This window comes from Echeneis naucrates, chromosome 17, assembly GCF_900963305.1.
Source record: "Echeneis naucrates chromosome 17, fEcheNa1.1, whole genome shotgun sequence".
Taxonomy (NCBI): domain Eukaryota; kingdom Metazoa; phylum Chordata; class Actinopteri; order Carangiformes; family Echeneidae; genus Echeneis; species Echeneis naucrates.
The window spans coordinates 21,304,375-21,324,957 of NC_042527.1; the positions used below are offsets into that span (position 1 = coordinate 21,304,375).

General features: G+C 46.3%; 1 protein-coding gene across 1 annotated transcript in view; it reads right to left on the minus strand.

Annotated features, from left to right (window-relative positions):
- The window catches only part of adcy8 (adenylate cyclase 8 (brain)), a 46,345-nt gene extending 25,993 nt beyond the window's left edge, over window positions 1-20,352 (minus strand). Inside the window, exons 1-5 of the mRNA XM_029524476.1 lie at window positions 19,465-20,352; window positions 2,880-3,029; window positions 1,618-1,748; window positions 1,240-1,351; window positions 622-749 (exon numbers count right to left, since the gene is read on the minus strand). Coding sequence (XP_029380336.1) covers window positions 622-749; window positions 1,240-1,351; window positions 1,618-1,748; window positions 2,880-3,029; window positions 19,465-20,352 — 1,409 coding nt within the window. The remainder of the gene's footprint in view (window positions 1-621; window positions 750-1,239; window positions 1,352-1,617; window positions 1,749-2,879; window positions 3,030-19,464) is intronic.
- Between the last annotated feature and the right edge of the window lie 231 nt (window positions 20,353-20,583).

Consider the following 20,583-nt stretch of genomic DNA (forward strand, 5'->3'; position numbering starts at 1 on the left):
TGTGTTTCTGATATTCTGCAGAAACAACCACAGGCAGATCCAGACAGGGGAGCTTCTGTCAGATCTGCACTGAGCACCATGAGAAGCCTGATAAGACTCATTTACTGATAACAGCACTGCTGTCCAACACCTCGGGGGGAAACGCTGTTTTTTAAGATAATCCATTAAAGGGCCAGAGTCCTGCCTCTGTACAAGAAAATGATACAGACTGGAGGATCTTTAAATCAAATCAAATCAAATCTATTTATTAAATCATAACAAAGCTACATCAAGGCTCTTTACACACAGAGCAGGTCCAGACCAAACACAACAAATCCCTTTACATGAAGGATCCACCTGCCAGAGCAAATATTTCCCATTTCTCTTTGAAGCCTGGGAGTCTAGTCGCACAACAGCAACACAATTAGAGATGAAGCCCCTGAACTTCAAGTCTGACACTTTATACAACCAACTGACCTGGGTGAATACAGAAAGTCCTGAGCTGCCCAATTCAGCAAACAAAACAAGACAAAACAAATGAGAAAAAAAACAAAGCAAATCACAGAACTTTGCTTTCCCAGGTTGTGATTTCCTTTGACTTCCATCTATAATCTATAATCTATAAATCCTGTCAAACTGTACCTGATGGTTTTGATCATGCTGAGGCCCATCTCCACGCAGCAGTGGGCGTGATCCTGTCTGGGCTCAGGAAGGCCGGACACACAGTAGTAACAGTCTCCCAGGATCTTTATTCGTAGACAGTGATGCTCCTGCAACACAACCATCGGATCATCAAGTCAGCATCATAATGTGACAGAGAGAGAGTAGAAATACTGCAGAAAGATTAATAATAATTCCAGCCGCTCTGCTGATGTTTGGTTTTCCCCAAATCTGCTATATTTTCATTGAGAAAACAGTCAGCCAATCAGAAGAGAGGCTCATATTGTCTCATCTGTTCTAACAAGCCTATAAATGGTTCTTGGTTCTTAAAACCCCAAATGCATCTAATGGAGATCAACTCTTCAAAATAAAAGACTGCAGGAGTTAAAATATGCAGCTTTAGGGTTAACATATAACATATTTCTATTTAAAGTTTGAAATAACTGAAAACTAAATGCATCACAGCTGTCCGATTAAACAGAAAAAAGAAGCTGATCTTAAAATCTGGCAACATGTGTGAGAATGAAAAGTAAAATGTTTCAGTCAGAAGAAAGACAGAATGTTCCTGACGTGACGTCGGTCAACAGCTGAGTGACTCACATGTGCGAGGCGGTCGAAGCGTGCAAAGAGCTCATTCAACATTCGCACCAGCTCCTGTGCAGACAGCGTTGTGGAGAGGTTGGTGAAGCCTTTAACATCTGCGAAAAGAATGCTGAATAAAACGGGGAAATGTCACTTTAACATCCAGATCACGTCTTCAAAAACCATTCAAACACTTCATGATGCAGAAAGAACTCGAACATCAATCAAACATCGCCACAAGGTCTCTCCTGGATCCAGAAGCAGAACCACAGTGACCCAAGCTCAATTTAAACATTCAACAGCAATTCATCATTTCTAATTTCAAGCCTGGATTTTACCGGGTTTATTTTACTTACCACTTAGTTTGGTAAGAAATAAACAGTGTGATGGCCTCACCTGACATTCTCGTAGCGGTGGATGTAGATTCTGTGAAACTGATGCTGGAGGTGTTCATCCTCTACATTTGTCATGTCATTGATCATTTCCAAAACTACAAAACGTGGCAGGACCGATAACACCAGTCTCTCCTGTGGGGCAGATAAAGAAGATCAGTCTTTAAACTTCCTCTGCAGAGTCATGCTACACCATCGTCATGATGTCCGTGAAGTCATGACAAATTGTGTCTAAATTTGACGAAGACAAAGGTTGAAGCAGTGTGTGTGTGTAGCTTTGAAAGTCGCCAGCAGCTCCTGTATCTCTGTGTTTTTAGTTTACAGGAGGAAAAACTCCACAGAGTTCACACATTATTATTATCATTGTTATTTTTATTATTGTTGTTGTTTTCTTTCAAATCTAAATCTGAGCTCCTGTCGTTCTCTCTGCAGTTCCTGCTCAGACTGTCTTTGTCCTGAGAAAACAGTCAGAGAAGAAGCTCTTGCCAGACAACGATTGATTCCCATTAAAGCAATCTGCTCAGTCTCCCCCCCATCGCTCCATTACAACCCCACCAGTTCTTCTCAGAGTCGAATCCTTCCAGGAAACACAACCCCATAAAAGCTTTCTGCAGCTTCTCTGAGTGTCACTGTCCACTCCACCATGTAAACAAAGCCCAGTGTCTGTGTGTGTCTGTGTGTGGCTAACAGCTCCGATGGGTGTTTGTGTGTACTCGTCTTGCTCACACAGTGTATCGTGTTTTGTGTGTGTTAGTAAATTTGTGTTGGAGCTCTGGATCGATGCAGCGTCCGTGTTAGTCTGCTGTCATCTCAAGGTCGCAGTTCAATGTCTGCTTAAAACCTTCAGTAAAAAAAATAATATTTATTGAAGTGAGCATGAGTAAAGAAACAACAACGTTTACACTATAAATGGGTCCTTAAAATAAAAAGAAAGAAGAATGAAGACAATAGACAAATGGTCTCATTTGTAAAATCTACTTACAATCTACTTTAAATTGGCCCATTTAGTGGAGCATCATTTCTAATGACAGGAGAGTCAGTGAGGTTTTTGGGTGTTTAAAGGCAAACTGACAAATTGATGTTACTCCGAAAAAGCAAAGTTGACAAAGTTTAAAAAGGTAATGAATATCTAAAGGACATTCAGTACATGATGAACAATCTCACCAATTTGAACGTTTATTTGTTCCAGTTTTCAGGAAAGCATCACTTCACCATTGTGGAGAACACACAGGCACCTCCAGGACTTGGTCCAGGTTTCGGACTCACCTGTCTCTGGTTCTCCGTCTCGAGTCGCAGTCGAGCCTCGATGCAGCGCCGCGTCTCCAGGAAGGCCTGACGCTGAGCCCGGTCCGACAGGTAACTGATGAAAATCCCAGCAGTGTTCATACACATGAACAACACGGCCTGAGCCGCCACCTGAAACACAGCAATACCACGGGTACTTTAAAAACCACAGGAGAAGAAGAGGAAGACTTTATTTATATCTTCTATACTTCATAAAAGGCCATTTAACTGTGAGGCCACAAAGATCACATGAGCCACAAGCAGCTTCTTTTTTGCTGTTATTTATTTTATTTTAAAATTGTTTCAAAAGGTCAAAAATGTATTGTTTATTCAATTTTCATGCTAAACTGTAATCATAAATTAAAAAAGAGGGTGAAAAAAGTATCAGGACCGGTCCAGGATCAGGACAGGCCCAGGATCAGGACAGGTCCAGGATCAGGACAGGCCCAGGATCAGGACAGGTCAGGATCAGGACAGGTCCAGGATCAGGACAGGTCCAGGATCAGGACAGGTCCAGGATCAGGATCGTCCAGAGTCAGGACAGGTCCAGGATCAGGACAGGCCCAGGATCAGGACCGGTCCAGGATCAGGACAGGCCCAGGATCAGGACCGGTCCAGGATCAGGACAGGTCAGGATCAGGACAGGTCCAGGATCAGGATCGTCCAGAGTCAGGACAGGTCCAGGATCAGGACAGGCCCAGGATCAGGACCGGTCCAGGATCAGGACAGGCCCAGGATCAGGACAGGTCCAGGATCAGGACAGGCCCAGGATCAGGACCGGTCCAGGATCAGGACCGGTCCAGGATCAGGACAGGTCAGGATCAGGACAGGTCCACGATCGGGACTTGTTCATCCCCTGCTGCATATTTTATTGTTCTGTCAGAGCTGATGAAACTCGCTGTAACACCACCGTCCTGCCTCTCAGCTGCGCCGGAGATTACAACACCATGCCTTCATCACCACGGTGACCACCACCAACCGCCATCATCAAGCCCCCCCCCCGGCTGCCTTCCTCTGCCTGATGATGCAACTGTTATAACAGGTCGGCTGAGCGTTCAACACATCTCACAGAGGAAAAGCCCCAACTGCTTCCAGCTACACACACACACAGGCTTTCCCTCATGAGAGCAGCACAGATAAACACCGTTTCACCAGTTTGGCTTGATAATAATTTAGCGTCTTCACTTAAAGGGCACAGCGTGTGTGTGTGTGTGTGTGTGTGTGTGTGTGTGTGTGTGTGTGTGTGTGTGTTCGGGGAGTAATTACAGTCACAGACATGTCTGGTCAGGTCCTGATCATCTGCTCCCGTCTACAGTATCACTGTCAGTCTCTAAAGGTCTGCAGCCTCCCACAGAGAGATCTAGATCTGCAGAGATCTGGGATCTGGGGGCTCTTTGGGAATATTTACCATGACAAATCTTTCAGTCTAACAGGAAGATTCAACGTTTTGCTCACTATTTAATTTTGCTTTTGTAGTGACTTTCCAAAGTTCCAGTAGTCCTGGCGGCTGCTTTTAAGTCAGCCATGTTTTTGTTAGTGTGACATAAAAACATTGTTCAGCGTCCACCGCTCTGGCTGCGACGGTACAAAACATTCCTCGACTCCCTGAATTAATCATAAATTGCAGATTTATCCAGTTTAAGGAAGGCTGAGCCGTTCAGATGACTCAGCGCTTCAGAGAATGGGCTGTTTTTTATTATTCCTGGATTTAGCACCGGGATGTTTTCACTCCTCGCTCCGTGTTTGTTTGTTTGTTTGTGGCTTTCAGTTTTCGTCTTCTCCTGAAAATGAGAGCCGTTAGTCTCACAGGCTCAGTGGGAGGGAAAACTGTGACTATCTGTCTTTTAAAACTCCAGTCACACAAATCTCATGACGAGGCCGGCTGTAAATCAAGAGGGATGCTGATTAAATCATTTAGTTATTGCTTCCAGTCAGCTGTGTCGGTTTCACTTTATTTATTTATTTTTTTTCTTTCTTTCTTTTGAAGACAGAGGAAGAGCTTTGGTCTTCTACTCCAGGCAGAATTGTTTCACGGCTGATAAAAACCTCAGACAGTTCAGTGTCCAGTAAAACCACCGCACTCAGCCTCCTTCTAGAGGAAACCAGAATTACTGCCTCCGCCAAACAGTCAGGTTGCAATTTGCATGCACGTCAGTCCGGACTGCTGTAATAGTGTGTTTCTCGGATTTCACTCTGCTCCATGTGGAGGCCACAATGTTAAATGGCAGTTAAATTAAAGATGACGAAGGCTTCAGGTTGGACACCAACATCACCCCGCTTGGTCCAGAATCGGGTCTATTGAGGTTTAAACCAGAAACATACAGGCCTCGGATTGGCTGTGACATCATTTCTCCCTCCTTTTTTCTTGTTTTCAGTTTCTTCGCTGATGTTCACCATTAAATTCATCAGCATTGCGTTAACCTACTTTATTTCTCCTCTTCCGATGAAGTTGTTGAACGTCAGCCCGTTTCTGTTCCACATGTACATGCGGGTGTCTCTCAGAAGGTATTGCACGCGGGGCCTTTAAGGCTCGGTTAATGTCTTCTGACGACGGCGGAGGCGGTCATTAATGCAGCGGAGGCGGCTCGCCTGCTGCAGGAACCTCAGCACGATAGAGAAGATCTCCTGGAGCTTATTTCACATTCAAAACTGAGTGTGTGGAGGAGTATAAGAGGATTTGTCCTTTAAACTACACACACACACACACAGTCTTCTCCCCCAAGGCTCTTCAGTGTATCGGGCTGAGTTCAGAAGCCTCCCAGTGCATTATGGGGTATTACTGTGTGTTGTTGTCGTCTCCCAGGACGCCATCAGCACTAATTCAATTTCTTGGTGCCCTCTGTCCCTGAAGGCCTCTGCTCCTCCAACTGAGAGGCAAAATTAAAACCCCAAAGGCGAGAGGGCAACTGGGGCGACTGGGGCAGCGTCCATCTTGTTTTGGAAAAGAGCAGGGCCTGCTCGCCATCAGCACGGAGGCGGAGGAGGCGGCGGTGCTCATTAAAGGGGAATGCCAGTGATGTAGATGCTTTTAACAAGGTCTCATTAAGGAAGAGATGCAGCTTTACAAACAGAACATGGAAAATAATACTGTTAATGTTTCCTCTTCAGTTCGGCGATGAGTCACGGCCCACACAGTGACACGGAAAAAAATCAGCACACAAACACAAACACGTGAGTGACCTGAGAATGGATTGAGCTCTCAATATTTGAAGTTTAATCTGAGGCATAAACTCTACTTCCTGTTGTGGCGTCACGTGTGGAGAGGATGGAAATAAGAGTTTCTGGAGTCCTGATCTGCAGAGCGAAGATCACAGATCCTCAGTGTCGCCATTTAATGCAGACGCCGCGGCAGCATCAATATTTCAGTGCTATCAGTTATCACAGTGATCGTGTTACATCACAGTTACACATGTTCTCCAGGAGGAGTCACATCATCACCGCCGCTTTTAAAAGCTCAACTTGCTCTCAGTTTCCAATGACGGCGGGGGCCGCCGCTGCAGCCTTTCATACACTGCTCTGCCAAATGAAGGCATTCACTCGGCCGCCTCCAAGGTACAGAAGTAGACGGTTGAGGATTAACTCGGCTCCACGTGCTCAGTTATCTGCTGACGGCTAGATGAAGATCTTCAGCGGTCCAAAGACACGTTTAAATTTAGCACGACGTGGACGACTGCCATTAATGATTCAAAGCGTCCAGTGCAACATCAGCTCTGATGTCAGCAGACAACAATAACTGAAGCTCTGCTCATTAATTGCATCAATGAACAAACCAGGACCGGGGCCAGGACCGGGGCCAGGACCAGGACCAGGACCAGGAACAGGGCCAGGGCCAGGACCAGGACCAGGACCAGGACCAGGAACAGGAACAGGAACTGGACCAGGGCCAGGAACAGGGCCAGGACCAGGACCAGGAACAGGACCAGGGCCAGGAACAGGGCCAGGACCAGGAACAAGAACTGGACCAGGGCCAGGACCAGGGCCAGGAACAGGGCCAGGAACAGGGCCAGGGCCAGGAACAGGACCAGGACCAGGAACAGGGCCAGGACCAGGACCAGGACCAGGACCAGGACCAGGAACAGGAACAGGGCCAGGGCCAGGACCAGGACCAGGACCAGGAACAGGGCCAGGACCAGGACCAGGACCAGGACCAGGAACAGGAACAGGAACTGGACCAGGGCCAGGAACAGGGCCAGGACCAGGACCAGGACCAGGAACAGGAACAGGAACTGGACCAGGGCCAGGAACAGGGCCAGGACCAGGACCAGGACCAGGACCAGGACCAGGAACAGGAACAAGAACTGGACCAGTGCCAGGAACAGGGCCAGGACCAGGACCAGGAACAGGACCAGGGCCAGGAACAGGGCCAGGACCAGGACCAGGACCGGGGCCAGAAACAGGAACAGGACCAGGACCAGGGCCAGGAACAGGGCCAGGAACAGGACCAGGAACAGGACCAGGACCAGGACCAGGACCAGGGCCAGGAACAGGAACTCAGAGTTATATAGCTCCTGTCAGTAATACTAATTAGCAGACTAAACAAGGGTGTTTTCAGTTGATGTGCTCCTGGCTGGCCAATCAGAGGCTGGCATATGTCAAATCTTTATCTTTAATTTTAAAACCAACGGTTTCGAGAGCTGAGCAACAAAAATGAAAACATCCACTAAACCAACACGGCCGCTGCTTTCGTCCTGCTGTGAGCTTCCTGTCACTTTCAAAATAAACTTCAAAGAGTGAACCTGCCACGGATGTGTCGTTATCCATCCGTGTGCACATCAACACTTTTTCCTTGAAACAACACGCACGCACACACACACAGGTTCACTACTTTTTACTTTTACTTTTTGCAGCTTGTGTGTGTGTGTGTGTGTCTGTTGTCAAACTGATGAGATTACTTCTTCTGGCAGAACCAAGACACACAGTCAACACAGTGAAGACGCACACATCGACAAGAGACAAGACGTTCATGCGCACAGCCCCCACAGGCAATGATGAGACAGCTGAGCAGGTCCAAGGAACAGACAGACCTGGGACCCAGACTTCCACAGGGTCAGAATCCAGACTGTCAAAAATGGCTTCCACGCCTCCGGGAAAAACGTCTGTGTGTTCCTCTGCAGACCGTCAGAGCCTCCAACAGCGAGTCGGTCCAACTTTACAGCACAAATAAACAAGTTTACAACTGTTTGAGCCTCTCGAGCTGCTTTCCTCTGCCGTGTTGGCCGTACCGCTGAGAAAAAAAAAGGATTAACGTTGTGTAACATTGTGCCATCGGCGTGGAGACTACGTCCATCCGTGTTTGAAACCTGCCTACATATTATTATTATTATTATAAAAGCCGTTCTGGGAAAAAGGAAACAGGAACTGTGCTGACATCTACCACACACAGATCCCTGCAGAGTTCACAGCACAGTTTGTGAAAATAATGTCGTACTCCAGCTTTCTCAGTGATGTGACGGCGGCTCCCATCGGACTTTAAACCGCTCCACTTCAGTTTTGGTTTTTGTTTTTTTTTTCCTCCTTGCTGTGACACAGATCTGATGTTTTATTTTTCTGTCTGAATATCAAAAACAGATCTGCACTCCAAATTAAACTCCCAGGAAACATGGCCTAGATGGAGCTCGTTTCCATGATGATATCTGATGTCATCCTGATGAGACTGTTGTCTCAGTTAGCACAGTTTGAGCGAAAAACAATGTCGAAGCTGATTTCAGTAAAGAATTACAGACTGCAGCACACAATACCTGAGTACAGTTGAGAAACACTAAACAGGAAGTAGCTTTAATCTCCAACAGCTCCCCCGCAAAGCTCAATAAAAACTATTTCCTTCAAGAAAATTATGATGTTAAAATATACTGAATCTAAAATAAAGTCATTTTTATCAGTGAAGCTCTACATCTCATCCACCTTTATACTCAGTCTATGGGAATGACATGCAGGAGTCCAGTCAGCTGGGAATCGAACCAATGACCACTTGGCTAAAGGGTTTTTCTTCATTTACACAGATGCCGTAAACTGACATGATTTAATTTGATCCGCTGACTCGTCATCAGGCTGCTCAGCTCACACCTTCAGAACACACACACACTCCTGCAGACGTCTGCTCGTCATCTTTCTCATTAGCCCAGTTCACACGCTGACCCAACTGTCAGCTCCGTGACCTCACAGACGTCGTCGGACACCGGAGGGCTCTGTACGGATTTATTTCATTCTTTCAGGAATGACAGGAGTGTCCTGAAATGATCCAAATCTGAACTTCCTTAATGAGTTATATATTTATTATTTTTCTGCATTCAAGTAAATAATAGCAGAGTTGTGAGCTTAGGTCAAAGGTCAACAGCTCTGCAGAAATGAAACTTTTCTGAGAATCAATGCAACAGACCATGGAGAAAAAAAAAGGTTCATCAACAAAAACTCTTCAGACTGCAGTCTGTGGCCTGTAAGGGGATCCAACTGCATGTTTCTAAAAAGATGATGTGGATGAGGATGAAGACTCGGCAGCCTCTGACCTCTGACCTCTGACAAACCTCCTCCACGTCCAACAGAGGAGCCACCGTGCCTACATTCCCCCCACCATGGCCTCTTCCTGAGCATGTGATCCTGACATTTCCCTGCAGCAGCTCGCTCGCCTCTTTAATGTCACTCTGCAGAGGGAACGTCTTGTTTTTTCCCCCTCTGAGCGAGGAGCGTCCGTCACGGCGCTCTCCGTGTTCGGCTGTAAACAAGCATGATGGACTGCTGCCTGAACGCACACAGTCACCGAGTGCTGACGCATGCATCTGACTGATATGTATCTTCTACAGCGCGCACTCATTCTGCTTCTGTAACAGGACACATCAACATTTTTCTCAGGCTGATATGTCGATATCACTCAGGGAGTCCTCGATTGACCTCGACTGCACAGACTGCCTCTACAAGATGAGACTTGTGAGCTCGTCCTGTCTGAGATTTGCAGATTATCAGAATCTTTAAAACGTCACCCGGAGCTTCCTTTTCAGTTGACCGGAGATGAGCTCAAGACTTTAGAACAGAAAATAAAGCTTAGACAGATAAAACAGTGAGCAATAACATTATGACCACTGACGGTCACTGACTGGGTGAACATTTAGTCCTGAAGTCGACTCCTTATTTATTCAATTTACTTTATTTGTCCCTGAGGGGGGATTTGGAATAGGACAAACATGTTTATTCAAGTTGATCAGATTCTAGAAAACTTGAAATTTGTTTTGTTTGACCACAAATCCAAAAAGCTGGATTAAAAAACACAAAAACACTCCCCCAAAAAAATCGATAACTGCAGCAACATATATGAAAATATTCAGCCGTTAGCTAAAGCTACAGCAGCAAAAGGTGACTGAACTCTGCGTGGGATCAAAGGAGTAAAATGAAAAGAAATATTTTACAGTATGGATCACAAAAGAGATACAGACACACGATGTAATAGATGTAAAATATATACGTGTTGTGTATTCATTTGGCTAAAGTCACTGAAACAGAGTATCCCAGTATACATGTGGCTGACGAGGCTCCTTCGACTCTTTCTAAGAGCTAATGGCCCGCCGCCTGACTCTTATCAGACATGGCAGATAGGTCAGGTTGTTGACCTGCATACAGCCACAAGGCGAACAGTCAGCTCGACAAATTTCATTTGCAAGTGTCAAACTGCTCTGTTTGGACTCAGCGCCCATCAGCAGAGCTCTGATCCTCTGAGTAGGCTGAAGTCCCTCTAAAGGTTTAAAGGTCCATATGATCCAACGATGGTCGTTACAGGTCCAAACGGTCACATAAAACTGATTCAAATATGGGACGTTACCATTCATGGACCTTTAATAGTACACAGAGTTTCTGCAACAGTCCGAAACTTTTCAAAAGAAAAAAAGGCAAGGGGAATAAAAATCTGCCAGAGTGTTGTCTCAGATTCATAACAGCAGCAGAACTTTCTGAGGAGTCTGGACGGGGTTTGGAGAGGGAGGCCTGAGGTCAGGCAGAAGAGGCAGAAGTTGAGTTTCTCGTGGATAAATCAATACCAGGTGGCGCCGCACTGCCAAGAAAAGACTGCAATTTAAGTCTCTGCTTTGCTTTTGCCACAGAGTTTATCCCTGCTGGGCCTCCATCCAGACTGTCTGACTGTCAGGCGGCTCACCAGAATTTAGTTTCATGCTGTTTGAAGTTATTTTCCACCCAGTCGCACACAAGAATCTTTAAGGGCAAATCTGTTTCAAAAAACTGAACAAAAAATGAATTTTAAACAGCCAAAAAAAACTCACAGTGGGAGAAATGTTCAAATACTTGGAAGAATCTGACACGTTTGTCAGCTGGAATGTTTTGACTGAGCCCTGTGTGGCTGGACATTTTCACCAGGTGCTGTTTTTCCCCAAGTAGGCTACCTGCTGTTTTTCCACGTTTCCAACAGATAACAGTAATCCAGCAGTAATCTCATTAAACGCTGACCCCAGAGCAGAGTGTTGCTGGCTGCCACTCACTCCTACGAATAGATTACCGCAGGAGAGGGACGGGGAATAAATCCTGTCTGAAATCATCCTCAATGTGAAAAAAATAAGCTTAAAAAAAAAAACAAACCCAACCCTCCCTCAATATGCTCTCTGACTCAAACAGGGTGGATGCTGCTGCTTTAATCAGTCAGTTCTACTTAAATCTCATCACCTATGAAATGATTTGGAAAATGATGCTCCAAAAAATATTCTTTCAAAATAAATAAAAGGTTTCAACACAAAAAACTGAGACAGTTGTGTTTCTTTTATTTGATTTGGTCTAATGTTCATGTGTTAAAGGAACATTAACTGAAAATAAAGATATATCAAAAGCACCCTAAATATAGACTCTAATATAGACACTAAGATCAAGATCGCATCAAGTCAGAAAGGTTCATGATTACGGCTGGAAAAATAGATTTTCTGATTCAAATCAATCTTCGTTTGAGTAATCTGATATCAGAAGCTCCAAAGGTCAATAATATGATACTGTGGAAGGCTTTCTCCTGTGGATGTGTGAAGCTTTAACCATATTATTTCCAAACTGTTGATCGGCTCAAACTCAAAGTGTATCGATCCTTTTGGATGCATTTCACATTCAGGCTTTTTGTTTTTTCATGCCTTAGAAAGCGGAACGAGGAGACTGCGTCATAAAATCACCAGTTAATTGAATCGGAGTGTTTGAATCTACAGATGAGTTGATTTAATGTTGAAAACAAGACGTAGCTCTCCACCGCTCACTAAACTGGAGCTTTCAATGCATTTACTCACAAACGGCACTAAACCAACATTTTGGGATCAAGAAAGCAAATTAAAAATAAGAATGTGAGACTTTGAGAGATGTTGCAGCTGGCTAGAAGAAAAACAATCATCCCAAACTAACGGGCGGTGTCGTGGCACATAACGATGTGGAAACGGTGTGTTCGACGACACGGCACGGAGGCCCAGTCCTGACTCCATGAAGATGGATGGATCTCTGAAGTGACGCTGGACAGGAGTCCCTGCAGTCCTGATCTGGGTCATAGATCATCCTCAGTTGGTCCTTCACCTGTTTCTGCTCATTATTCTGCTTGTTGCCTGTTTGACCTCAGAGCAGAGGTCGGGGGGGGCCGAGCTCTCACCACATCGTCCACTAAGATGGAGCTGATCCCTGTGAGATAATCGATACACCTCGACATTTAACCTCCAACCCAGCCTCCAGCCGCAGCCACGCTTCAACACAACCAACTCTGAGGGAGGGGTCGGGGGCCGCTGGCTTTACTTTCTGCGTTCAACTTCAGATCATGCTAATTAGATTTTAAGAGCGCCACGGTTTCCCTCCCGCTCCCTGCTATATTTTTGATCCTTTAATCCTCTTCAATTTTCTGCATAAAAACTCTTCTGATCTTCTGCCTGGAAGCTTTTGAAAATTTCACGGTCCGGGTTCAGAACAAAGGCAGATTGTACTTTTGGATTTCCTCAGGCTCAAAGTAATGTCAGTATGTCTTATTCTGGACTAACAAAGAGTCAAAACCCTGAATATAATCAAGATATGGACACATTAGATGAAGAAAAACTGTAGAAAAGAAAAAAAAATAGCTCCAGCTTCCTGTATTTCCTTCCTGACTCAGCTGTCTCCACCTGAAATAATTTGCTTTGCTTCAAGTCTAGTCCCAGATTTATCTTGATTGCGCAGCAGGAAATGCGTCACGAGGACCTGATGAAGGACGCTTTGCTGATGCACCATTGTTGACCCCCCCTCCAAGGAGAACTCAGAGTTTCTCCCCAAGAGTTGACATCAGGACAGTTGGCCATCTTAACCATTTAGCAGCTGCATTAATATTAGTAATAAGACTGATTCAGCAGTCCAGAGAAAAGGACTGCTGAATCAGAGAGCAGCTTTCATTGAGACGAATGTCAGGCTGCCCAGCCGATAACGGAGCAGGAGGACAGTAAAACTGAATGACTTGAATAACTTCGGAGATCAGATCAGTCCCTGCTGCTGCTGAACATGCAGCACATTTTATATTCAGATCCACAGAAATGTGCAGACATAATAGAACCCCCCCCTCCCCAGAGGGAAACCAGCTGTTCTAGAAAACCAGATTTTTCACACAGGTCGCTCCACTGGCACCAAACACAGAGGACGAAATGTGACAGTACTGTCTTTTTTTTATCTTTTACGAGCCCAGACTTCTCCAGACAGACTGTTTTATTTGGTCTCAGTGAGGACGAGGCCAAAGGAATAAACAGCCTGACAAACGGCAACCCCCAACCCCTCCCACTGAAGTTTGTAATGAGCCGCACACTTCATCAAGCACTCCGCTCACTGAGCATCAACGTGTTACTGCTAAATCCATATCGTTATTTCACCTTCAGCGTCTCCTCCTAAAGCTGAGAGAGTGTGGACTCAGAGTTATAAAGCTGTCCAAGTATCTTCAGACAAAAAGACTGGATTTAACCGAGGTAGTTTTTATTCGACTCCCGGGCAGGTAGGAGGCAGCTACTAACACATTAGTAATTATTTTAAGATACACACTTTTCCACTTGAGCGTTTAACTAGTCAAACACAAAAACTTTCAAACTTGGATGTTGAAGTTGTAATAACCCACTGATTTATAAATGGATGGAAAGTGTTATTTCTTGCTCTGATTTCAAGGTTCACATGTCACAGGAGAACTAGGATGAAGGACGGTAAAAGCTTTTTCATCCAAAGCAATTTTTGGAAAGCATCTGGGAGGCCAGGGCACAAAAAAACTGGCACTGGAATAGATCCACCATTAAAAGCTCAAGGAGCCGCGACCGAAGGCCTCGATGCTTCATTAAATATTAAGAGTGGCTGAGTGCAGTGTCTGGTAACACCAAGATTGTCTGGGATCAACCGCATGAAACTGGCAAGAGGGAGGAGGGTGAAAAAGAGGTGAAGAAAGAGGGGAGCTAAAAGATGGAGTCATTGATTCGTCGCTCTGCGCCTCCCCGTTCCCCACCCCACCCCCTCCGAAAAATTATTTCTCATCGAGCTGAGTCAGTCCAAAAATGCTCAGAGTAAAAGTCTGCAGAGGAAGAAGACAAAGACGAGGCAACACGTCGCCTGAAAGGTCACTGCGACTTCAGACACCAAAAACATGGCTGTCCATCACGCCGGTCAAGTCGCCATTATGCAAGAAAATGAAATCTGAACTCTTGGCTGAAAGCTTCAGAACGAGCCCCAGAGTGACAACAACATGATCCAAAAGTTCAAATGTTGGCGATGGTGTTCAGTACGGAGCCTTGGTCGTCCTGGCAATGAGAATTACAATGACCAAAGAAAAGGTCCTCTCCTGTGTTTGGGTTGTTTCTATCTTTATCTGATCAGGAGTTCTGCTCATTAGTGATGAAAAATCAGCCCCAAATATCCGATTGTCTCTCACCACAAATCAGGGCTTGTTAAAAACAGCTGATTCTCCAGTTTAAGCAGAAAAAGCTCAGAGCAATAAGCTCTAAAGACCGGCAGACGTCTAGAAGGATTAGGGACTTCTTAACCTCTTGAAGGTTCTGTTATTATGATTGAAAGCTCTGGAAAAGCAAAAGAAAGACATTTGAGGTGATTGTTAAAGATCACAGGCCGTAACATCTGTCACCTTAACTGTCGTTTCTCTGGTCTGGTTCAATAAAACAGATGAGCTGATGCCTTCCCATGATTCAACACTGCTGCCCGATGAAGACAGTCACACAGTCACAGTACGTTTATTATAAACCTGTCACCTATTTCCAGAAGAAGCTGCGAGAATAAGCACAGAATCTGGCTGAGTTCGTGGCTTGTTTGTTTTTTTTTTAAAGCAGAAAACGCTTCATTTAAATCAGCAGATGGGGTCACCACCAACCGGCAGTGTTGTTTAAAAAAAAAAAAAAAATTAATAAATATTAATTAATAAAATAAAATAAGAAGAGTCCCCTTAAAACTGATCTCACATTAATCCCTGAAATCTAAATGTAAATGAGACGGAGTGGATGTCTCACAGAAACAGCAAAGCCTCTCTGCCGTTAAATCACAGCTTTCTCTGCTGAAGGCGGAGAGAATGAAGTAAAATGCCGCCGTGCAGTCTTCTTATGAAAGCCACACTTGGCCTGTTTTTCTGCCTTTTCCCGCTCTATCTCCTCGGTGCAGCCGGCGCTCCAGGTAAGATGAGTTTGACCTTGAAAAGGAAGAACGGCTAATCGGCGGGAGCGAAGCTCTCGCTGTGTGAGTTTGACAGCAGGAGCGCGAACGGAGGGAAAGAGGATCACTGCTATCGACCGTCTTTACTGCTTTGGCATCACCAGAACACAAAAACACTCACACATTACCATAAACACACACTCCTCCACTGTCTGGAACAAAGCAATCTGCTATTTACAGATGCCTCTGTTTATTTAACAGCAAGTTAAAAGGCTAAGTGACTTCTGCACAAAAGCAGCCATCGATACGGCGGCGGGTGACGGGGAAGAGAATGAGCCGAATTGGGTCCATTTGGAGTCTTTTCAGGAAGGCCGGTCAATATGAGCTCATTGTGTAGAGAGTGAGATGATAGAGTGTGATCGTATCGGCGTTATGGGGGTTTTAAAGGGAAAAGTCTACAGTCAATATCAGAGAGAAAGAAAGTGGCGCCAACGGGAACGCAGCGAAAAGATGGGAGCCCGGAGCCGTCTGGATGTCAGTTTGACTTTCTGCTTTATGCTTTGAACTTTTATTGCCATTATCGACTGACGCAGTGCTCTTCTCTCTTTGAGCTTAGGCAGACCTTCACAGCAGTCCAGAAGGCAGCAGCTGAGCTGGTCCCTGAATCCAATCCATGTCCATAATGCTCATGGTCTGGACCACTGACTCGACCTCAGCCTGACCTCTGATCCTCCATGAATATGGGCCATCATCACCAGCCCTGAACCAGGACCGCCTCAGTCCAGACTCCTGTTTCCCTTCGATGTTTCCACCAGGAGCTGAACTGACATGTCGGAAGGTTTCCATGAATGCTGTTAAAAACTGGAATAACACCGTCTAACACTGTCTTCATCTTCACATGACCAAAAATTTACATCACATGTTCACCACAGCCTTCAACAAACGCACTTCGTGAGAGCAGACCAGCGCCACTTGAGTCCAGGATGTTCAGTTTCACAGTGAGCCAGGTCTACCTAACCCAAGGTGGGGGGGCAGAGACCATGAGCCACCATAATCCGCCCACGCTGCTCACAAATCAGCCCCTTCAATTTAAGATGGAACATGCAAGGCGACGATGTCAGGTTCACTAATATCAGTACGCAACGCCAAAAATCCCTCCACAGAGTTGAATGCTGCCGGGCTGATACTCACAACAACGACAATGATTCAGTGATTTTACAGGTCAGCAAAAAGGTTAGGGTTAGGGCTGAACCTGGTTGACAACAACAAACTCACAAATCAGTTGGTTATTGGTTCATCAAACAATATTAGGAAAGGGATGAGAGTGGAGGAGTACAAGACAAGACCTGTGATCGTGTTGTTGAGCGCAAACCTCAAAAGTATACGCCTGGACATCTCACCGGTCGAAGCCAGAACAATACGGAGGCCAAACAACGACAGTCAGCCTTTAAAGACTCAACTGGAATGAGTTAAATTCACTTGTGGATTCTCGGCTCCTTTTAATTTACCATCATATGAGACGGTAGCTAAGGAAATGTGAATGTTCCCTGTAAAGCAGAATAACCAAAGAAAAGTTCCTCTCATGCATTTGGGTTGTTCTAGAGCTGATCTGAAGTTTCTGTCTTTATCTAATCAGTTCTGCTCAGTCTTCAGATGTCCTGGTTTTATTTGTGGCCTTATTCGAACAGCTTTACGGCTCACAGGTTGGAAACCGCTGTGTAATAACGTTGAGATACTTCCTGCCCTGCTCGCCTCCTCGATGGATGAAAAAGCCTGTGCGGGCTGAAAATCTTCCTGATGACTGAAGGCTTTAAGTCCAAACTCTGAAATGAGCCAAAGCTTCAGACAGAATCCAACCAACAGCTGCCTCTTTAAAGCTCTTGACCTTTGACCTTTCCTGTGAGAGCCCTGCTGGGTCGGTGACTACAAGTGGAGCGGGGCAGCTGAACCACGCGAGGGGAAGCTAGGAAATCCCCCCTGAGCTAAACAACAAGAGACGACAGCGCGGCGTACGGTCAGCTGCATCACATCAACAGTCACCAACGCAGCCGTGCATCGAGTTGGCTGAGACTCCCCAGTGAGCCGTGACGGGATTTGGCGTGACACCACGGAAGGACGTGGAAGCACTGAGCACGCTCAGTGTCTTTTTGCAGCATTTAAGGCTGCAGCACGTGAGCGTTCAGGGAGCTTCCTGCTTCGCACATCACTCTGAGAATCACAGCTGAGTTTATAAACCCGGTTTATTATATCTATTGTAAACAACCAAATGAAATTCTGGTTTTTATCTTTTCTTAACTACATTTATTGTACTCTTCATCGTTATGATCACTGTTGATGTCTTTCTCACAGCTTCCTTCTTTGAATTCTGTTTAAAAATGAACTTGAACAAGAAAATAAAGCTGTTAGTTCCTAAATATGTATCACTTGACTCCACAGAATGAGATCAAGCAAAATAAAATACTGAAAAGTAATCAAAGAATCAGCTCTTTCTAACAGCTAATCTGTCCAATCTGAAACAGATCTGGTTCAGTCCGACCCTCTGACTCCTTCTGTGTGTTTATCCGTCCAGTCTCATCCTCCATCTTTGATAGTGACGTCAAGAGTCACGTCTCCCCATCGGACACTCCTATTGGCTCCGGTGGGTGATGTCACAGCCAATCAGAGCATCTTCTTCAGAGCCTCTGGATCAGTCCTGTGTGTTTCTGATTTTATTGTGTTGACAGAAAAAAGACAATCAGATATTTAGAGCTGATTTTTCATCCTTACTGAGCAGAACTCCTGATCAGATAAAGACAGAAACGACCCAAACACATGAGAGGAACTTTTCTGTGGAGAAGGAGGAAACATTCAGAGTGCGTTTGTAGTTAGTTCTTGTTTTCTGAGCTCCTCTCCCCGATTACAGAGAACAGAGTCTGAACGGAGTCAGATTAAATCATCTGATTGTGAATCTGAATCATCTTTTAGACCGACACTTTGTCTCCATCCTCTGAAGCGCTTCATTCAGAAATGAGGCGTCTGCTCCGTTTGGGACTCTGTACTCATCTCCAGAGAAGTAAACACTGAATTAAAAGCAGACCACATCCAGTTTGTTTGTGTTTCATCTGACTTTCATCTTTTCACACATTGATTCATCTACAACGGACGTGAGTCGCACAGAAACACACTCACAACACAACAACTAACTTTCTGCTTCTCGTGTTACAGTTTGACTGAGCAAATCAAAGAAAGCTTCATTTCCTTATTTGTGGAGAAATAAAACATTTTTGAAGACTGCAGGAAGTCGAGCCAACTTCTCATCCTGCTGGTAGATGCTGAGGGGCCATGCGGTCTAAAGGTTTCTGAATCAGGTCAGAGATTTTTGTTTTCTGTTTCATGTTCATGTATCATGTTTATATCTGTTTTTATTACTCTCTATATTTGTAAATATTATTTTTCACACTGGAAAAATCTGCACTTTCCGCTGCGTTGTGCAAAGTCACAATGACAATGAAGATTCAGATTGAAGAGTGACAAGAAAGAGAGAAACCGCCAGTAGAGGGCGTTGGAGTTTGGAGTGTGTGTGTGTGTGTGTGTGTGTGTGTGTGTGTTGGACAGCTCCTGGTGCTGAAACTTTGACCTGCTGGTGTCGCAGTCCATTATTAAAACTGAGAAAATTTACAGGCACAGAATCAAAAAGGACACACAACAAAAACACTGTAACACAACTGATGTGGAAACAGACTGCTGACCAGAACAGGTCTGAGGATCAGAACCGAGGGAGGAGGAGAGAGGAAGCAGGAAGTAAGGCTTGGAAAGAGGAAAAGAGGATGAGAGGATTAGGATGGAGGAGGAATTAAGGAGAGGAAAGGAGAAGATGTGAAAGGAAACTGGGGGAGAAGGAGGAAGCTACAAAGGGAAGATAAAGGAGGAGGAAAGGAGCCGAGAAGGAGAAGTGGGGGAGAGGATTATGGAGGTGAGAGCTCACCTGGTTGGTGGAGAGCTGTGCATTCTGGGAGATGAGCAGCTGGACCAGGATGTGGAGCCCGGAGGTGAACAGCCCGGCCAGGATGGCCCAGGTGAGCGGCAGCGGCAGCATGCTGTAGGTGGCGAACAGGGTGAAGAGCACGTAGCCCACCCCGTCCCCCAGCAGCCCGTAGCCCAGGCCGGCCGCCAGGATCTGCGTTGCCATGGCCACCCAGGTGACCACGCCGCTGTACTGCAGGTATCCGTGCGACGTGGTGTCCTTCCGCACCACCACTAAGGCACAAATGACCACCTCGATGCCCGTGAAGAAGCCCAGCAGCGTCCCTTTGATGGGGTCCATCGGGGAGGAGGCCAGGGTGAGGTGCAGCACCAGCAGGGTGATCTTGGTCACCACGTCCAGGATGTTCATCACCACCACGGACTTGCGCCTCTGGCCCAGGAAGTAGCGCTGGTAGAGCCGCTCCAGGTCTCGGGACTTGAACGCGTTCCGCAGCGTGGGGAAGATGACGCCCCGGTACGTGTAGCCCCAGTTCAGGAAGAAGTCCGAGTTGCTCGGCGCGCCGCAGTCGATCTGCAGGAAGCCCAGGTCGCTGCTGGCGCGCTCCGGGAACACTTTGGTCCCGCCGTTGTTGTGCCGGTCTCCCACCGACGTCCGTCCCGCAGACTGCTTCCGCGCGCCCTGGCTCGGGTCGTACGGCTCGTCCGGCCCGATGCCCTTCAGCCCCGGGCCGGCCCCCCCGCCGCCCTGCTCGTGGATGAAGCGCTGCTCGGTGATGTGCCGCACCGCCGTCTGCCACAGCAGCCGCTTGGGCCGCGCGCTGCCGCCGCTGTTGTTGATGGTGTACAGCTCCTCGCTGGCGCTGGAGCACCGGACCTCCGACAGCTCCATGCCCGCCGCCGCCTCTGGGGCTTGTTGTTGTTGTTGTTGGTGGTGGTGGTTTCTTCTACAGGTTGTGTTGACGATGATCCCTCCCTTCCCGGTTTTCCGTTAGCTCAGAGATTTGGGGGGAGACGACGTCCTCTCGTGCGCATCGAACCGGGGGCGCGTGCTTCTCTCCCGCACGCCACGGGCTAAAGCGCAGCTGGAGGTCATTGTCACGCGAGCGATCTCAGTGAAGAA